General features: G+C 30.3%; 1 protein-coding gene across 1 annotated transcript; it reads left to right on the top strand.

The window, feature by feature from the left end:
- The first annotated feature begins 528 nt into the window (after positions 1-528).
- Positions 529-3,898, top strand: LOC114194284 (glucan endo-1,3-beta-glucosidase 5). Its single transcript, XM_028084411.1, has 2 exons — positions 529-1,450; positions 2,622-3,898. The coding sequence occupies exons 1-2, from the start codon at positions 1,110-1,112 to the stop codon at positions 3,721-3,723; spliced, it is 1,443 nt and encodes a 480-aa protein (XP_027940212.1). The 5' UTR covers positions 529-1,109; the 3' UTR covers positions 3,724-3,898.
- The last annotated feature ends 1,948 nt before the right edge of the window (positions 3,899-5,846 follow it).

Below are 5,846 nucleotides of genomic sequence, written 5' to 3'. Positions count from 1 at the left end.
ATAAATTTTATAAAGACAAAAATACTTTTTTAAATTTTTAGACAATACAAAACAAGAACTTTGAAATTTTTAAAGTTTCTATTAAAAAGAAAAAAAAAATTCAATTAAGTATCAAATTGACACTTTAATTGTTTTTTTTTGTAATATTTTTAGATGTTTAATACTAATTTTTTGTTGATTTTTCTATTAATTTATAATTTTTTATATTGTTTTTTCTTTAATTTTTAGATAATATTATTTTTTTATTGATTTTTCTATTAATTTAAATTTTCTTATATTTAATTTTTAATAATATTAAAATATAATTATTTTATTATTTAATTAATATTAACTTTTATATATGTAAATATTAAATAAAATATTAAATACATATATAATATTTATGGACATTATTAAAAAAAAATAAAGTTACAGTCAAATTTTATTTAATATGACTTATTAGTTTTGTAAAATCTAATGTACATTCCGGTTAATACTCGTTAGCAAAGACCCTTCTTAAAAAAGGTGAGTAGCAGTTTGCCAAGCATGCTTGGCTACTTCACCAAAGAAAAAAAGATTCTTTATTTACTCTGAAACTTCACTCTCATAATTCCATAAGCCAACTTTCTCTCTCTTCTCATCTCTTCTTCACTTTCTCTCTTTACTCTTCTGTGGAAGCAGCAAAGCCAATTACCAAAAAGTTTCTGCAATCCAAAGAGATCTGTTCTTAGCTTTTGTGCTTGGCTTTTCAAGCCTTCAACTTTGTTACTTTCTGAGAATTTCCATCTGGGGCCTTCACTTGCCACTTTCCATACTTGATTTCTTGCTTTTGTGTCATCCTTTCACCCTTAATGTTTTAACTAAACTTCTTAACTGTTGATGAGCCACTCTTCTGCCATCAAAACCTTTTCACTCTATTGTTGATCTGTTTTTCAGATTCTGCTATTTTCAGCATGCAAGCCTTGGATTTCCAAGGCTGGTTGCAGAATCAATCAACAAACTTGTTCAAACCCAGGAATAAAAAAACCAGCTTTGGGCTTCTGATTTGATATACTCTTACAAAGTAGCATATATTTGATCCTTGTGTTGGTGCTGGTTCTGGTTATCTTGGTTCAGTTTTTGCTGAGTTGATGGGGTGTAGAAGGTTTAGGGTGTGTCTTGTTCTTGTGTTATGTGTTGTACTGTTGGTGGGTTTAGTGAGTGGGATTGGTGTTAATTGGGGCACACAATTAACACACCCTTTGCCATCGTCCACTGTGGTGAAAATGCTGAAGGAAAATGGTATTCAGAAAGTTAAGCTTTTTGATGCTGATCCTGATATTTTAAATGCTCTAAAGAAGTCTGGGATTCAGGTGATGGTTGGAATACCAAATGACATGCTCTACACATTGGCCAACAGCATGCAAGCAGCTGAAAAATGGGTTTCCAAGAATGTTTCAGCATTTGTCTCATCTGCGGGTGTGGACATCAGGTAGTTTACCCCTTTCTCTCTATTCACTGATTTATGTTGAGTTCAACCATTGCATTATGCAGCTCACAACTCTGACCAGGAATGCATGTAATTGATTTATTCAGCTGTGTAATTATGCATTTCATGTTGTGCATGGACTTTGTTAAGCTTTGAGTTTGGAGGTTTTGTTAAGAACTGTGTTATCTGATTTAATGGTTTAGAGAAGTAATGATGTAGAGCAATTATGGAAGAAAGCATTGCAAAGAAACTTTCCAATGATGGAAACTACTTGTCTTTGCTTGATTCACATTTAGTGAAATACCAAGTGGAAATCTTTCCAATGTGTTTGTCATATCCAAAAGGAGAACTGATGCGATTTTGATTTGATTTAGAAAGCAAATCTGATCAAGTTTGACTGATTTTCTTTATGGACAAAAGGTAAAAGGAATAATGAGTTCTTTGAGTTGTTATCTATTCTCTGCTAAGTGGCATGCCCCTGTTTATTCGGTTACAAATGAATAGATCATGCTATTTGAATAGAGTTGGTGTTCAACTATCATTTTTGTAACATGATCTTCACAGTAATGGTTCATCTATATTTATGTGAGTCATTGTAATATAAGTGGCTGTTCTTCTTTGGTTCATATTATCCAACATGAAAACTTGCATACAAATTCTCATTCTTATTAAACAGTATTTTATGGTCAGCCCAATGCTTTTTTGTATCTGTGATGAATTCTCATTCTCCAGTCCTAGATGAGTGAAGTTGGGCACGTTATCTTCATAGATGTACTTTCTTCTAATGTGTGTACTACTAATGATCCTCCTTTTTCTTGAGACCACTCTTGTTTTGACTTAATGTGCTGTTGTTTGCATGAACTGAATTGATTACAGTTGTGCAAGAGTAATTCAGATATGAAGCTAAATTCTTGTTTACTAGTATTAGGCCATAGGCAACTTTTGATGAGATGAGGACATAAAAGTAAATCATAGTTTATGTAATATATGATTATTTGTTGCAATTGTAAAATTAAATGGTTGCAATGTCAACAAAATGTTCTCAGATCTCACAGAGTTAAGATCTGTGACTTCCACATCTCAGGAATGATTGTTTCCTCAATTGTCAAATTATTCACTATTCATATGTAATTCCTACCTTCTCTCAAACAATATTTCTTGTAATTTTTTCAAGGTATGTTGCAGTGGGAAATGAACCTTTCTTGTCAACATACAATGGTTCATTTGAAACCACAACACTTCCAGCTCTTCAAAACATCCAAGCAGCTCTAGTGAAAGCTAGTTTAGGAAACCAGGTTAAAGTGACAGTGCCTCTAAATGCTGATGTCTATCAGAGTGCACAGGTACCCTCTGATGGTGACTTCAGGCAAGACATCCATGATCTCATGGTGCAGATTGTGAAGTTCTTGAGCCAGAACAATGCCCCATTTACAGTGAACATCTATCCTTTCATCAGCCTCTATGCAGACCCCAATTTTCCTGTTGATTATGCCTTCTTCAATGGCTTTCAATCCCCCATAAATGACAATGGAAGGATCTATGACAATGTATTTGATGCCAACCATGATACTTTGGTATGGGCCCTGCAGAAAAATGGTTTTGGAAACATGCCTATAATTGTAGGAGAAGTTGGGTGGCCTACAGATGGAGACAGAAATGCAAACCTTCAATACGCGCAACGGTTCAACCAGGGCTTCATGTCGCGCTACATGGCCGGAAAGGGGACGCCGATGAGGCCCGGTCCTATGGATGCTTACTTGTTCAGTCTGATAGATGAAGATGGCAAAAGCATTCAGCCAGGTAATTTTGAAAGACATTGGGGGTTGTTTTACTATGATGGACAACCCAAGTACCAGCTTAACATAGGATCAAGAACAAATGGCTTAGTTGGTGCAACTGGGGTAGCATATCTAGCCAAAAAATGGTGCATTTTGAAACCCTCAGCAAACCTCAATGATGACCAAGTTGCACCAAGTGTGTCTTTTGCTTGTCAGAATGCAGATTGTACAAGTCTTGGATATCAAACTTCATGTGGTAGTTTAGATGCTCGTGGTAACATCTCTTATGCATTCAATAGCTATTACCAAGTGAATGATCAGATTGATAGTGCATGCAAATTCCCTGGCCTTTCTGTTGTCACTGACAAAGATCCTTCTACTGGAGATTGCAAATTCAAGATCATGATTCAGACAGATTCTGCTTGGATGCATGGGAATGGGAGAATTTGGCATCTCAGAATGGTACTCTTGGCATTTTTGTTTTTCACTCTTCTGTGACCCTGAGAGATTCTTGGTTTTTGTTTTTATTTTTGGAGATGTAGACACTACTGCTTCATTTTTCATATTCAACATGTGTGTTGGAGCTGATATATGAAAAATTGTTGAAGATCACAGAAACTTCTTTTCAGTGTTCAATATTTGGCAACATTTGTTTCAAAGTGACTTTTTGCTACATGAGTCTTTCATTTCTACGCTAGTGTTTTGGGATGAGATTCTTTGGAATAGAATATTTGGTTTGGTTGTGTGGTGGAAAAAGTGGTCATAAGATCAGTTTCACTGCTAAAGTGAACTTTTAACTTGTTTAAGTGTAGACATAGGTAGGCTGCCAAACTAAGTTCTTCTTTTATATAAATATTTTTGTAATATATTTTTATTTATTTAATAAAAAAATATTTATAAAAATAATGTCCTTAAAAATAATTTCTTCAAAACTTTTTAAGGTAAATTATACTTTGTTTACTGCATTCTCGTAATTTCTCACTGCATTCCCTAATTTACCAAAATGTGTACTCTCACCTTTTTCTTTTTTATAACATCAACGAACAATGAGCCTCGATATGAGTTTCATGATTAATATGGAAGAAATAACTTTTTCTTGGTTAAATATGTTTTTGTCCTTAAGTTTCGGTGAATTTTAAAATTAGTGTTTTTTTAAAATTTTATACCAATTTAGTTTTTCATCTTTAAAAATGTGTGAATTTAGTCTTTCTTATCAAATTTTGTTAAGTTTATTTTACATTTTAAATATATTTTATGATAATATTTGAGTTAACATTGAAGTTAGAATGTGTCAAACGGTGTAAACAATTAAAATACTATTATGAAATGTGTTTGAAACGTCTGATAAAATTAACAAAATTTGATTAAAATAACTAAATTTACACATTTTTAAAGATGAAGAACTAAATTAGTCAAAAATTTTGAAGAGAGACTAATTCCAAATTTCATTGAAACTTAAGGGACAAAAAACATATTTAACATTTCTTTTTGTTAATACTCAATTGTGGAATCTAGAATTTTTTTTTTTACTTTTAAAATTTGGATAAATTAATTCATAGGGTAATTCTAGAAGATCAACCATAACCCCATAACTAGAGAGTTTGGAAAGTAAAATAGACAAAGTAATGTGTGGGTCATTTCAGAATCATCTAATATAGAAGTGTGTTTATGACTTTTAGTGTTGATAATTTGTAATATATTTTTGATACTTTTTCATTAGCCAATTTGAGAATGTGTAATACATATTTCTAAATTGTTCAATCCAGACGGCTTTTTCACATCATGTAAAAAAATAATGTTATTTTTATCTAATATATATATATATATATATATATATATATATTACTATAATAAAATTATTAAATCATGATTAATTTTAATGATAAAATAATTAATTATTATAATAATTAATTTAAATATTAATTTATAAACTAAAAATTATTGGTAACTAAAATAAATTCAAAAAATTATAACTGATCTTTAAATCGATAACTAAAATAGTTTTTATTATATATTGATTTCTAAATTAGACACTAATATTAATTATCAAAATTTTGACAATCAAAATAATTAATCTTCTAAAATAGTCTATAATAAATAAATTAATCTTTAAATTGATTTCTAAATATATTTTTTGTCACTATTTAATATGTAATATATATATATATATATATATATATATATAATACAATGTAGTGTAGTAATATAATATTGGGTTTATAGAATTATAAACAAAAGTTTTCATAAAACAAATTAAATATTAAATATCCTAGGTTCGTATAAATTGTTATCAGAACCTACAACCTCGTATCAAATGGGATGTTATAAGAAAATATACAAACAATGATAAATAGATTTGAATTAGTTTCAATAGTAAATGCACATAAAAATTTATAAAACCAACATCATATATTATATAATTTATCATTGATCATCACAAAAAAAAATTTACATCAAGTTTTCAATTCAATAAACTCACATCACTCTAATTACACTCCATGAAATCACTGTAATTCAATACAATCAAATCAAACTCATCCACTTTAAAACACTATTGATCTTCACACGAACTTCAGTTCTAATTGATATAAAACAACATATCCTGCTACAAAATAGTACCT

This window comes from Vigna unguiculata, chromosome 8, assembly GCF_004118075.2.
Source record: "Vigna unguiculata cultivar IT97K-499-35 chromosome 8, ASM411807v1, whole genome shotgun sequence".
Taxonomy (NCBI): Eukaryota; Viridiplantae; Streptophyta; class Magnoliopsida; order Fabales; family Fabaceae; genus Vigna; species Vigna unguiculata.
This window is presented reverse-complemented; position numbering and strand designations above follow the sequence as displayed.

Coding starts and splice junctions, on each gene's coding strand:
- LOC114194284 (XM_028084411.1), top strand. CDS start 1,110: ATGGGGTGTAGAAGGTTTAGGGTGTGTCTTGTTCTTGTGTTATGTGTT. Junction 1,451..2,621: donor TCTGCGGGTGTGGACATCAG/GTAGTTTACCCC, acceptor AATTTTTTCAAG/GTATGTTGCAGTGGGAAATG.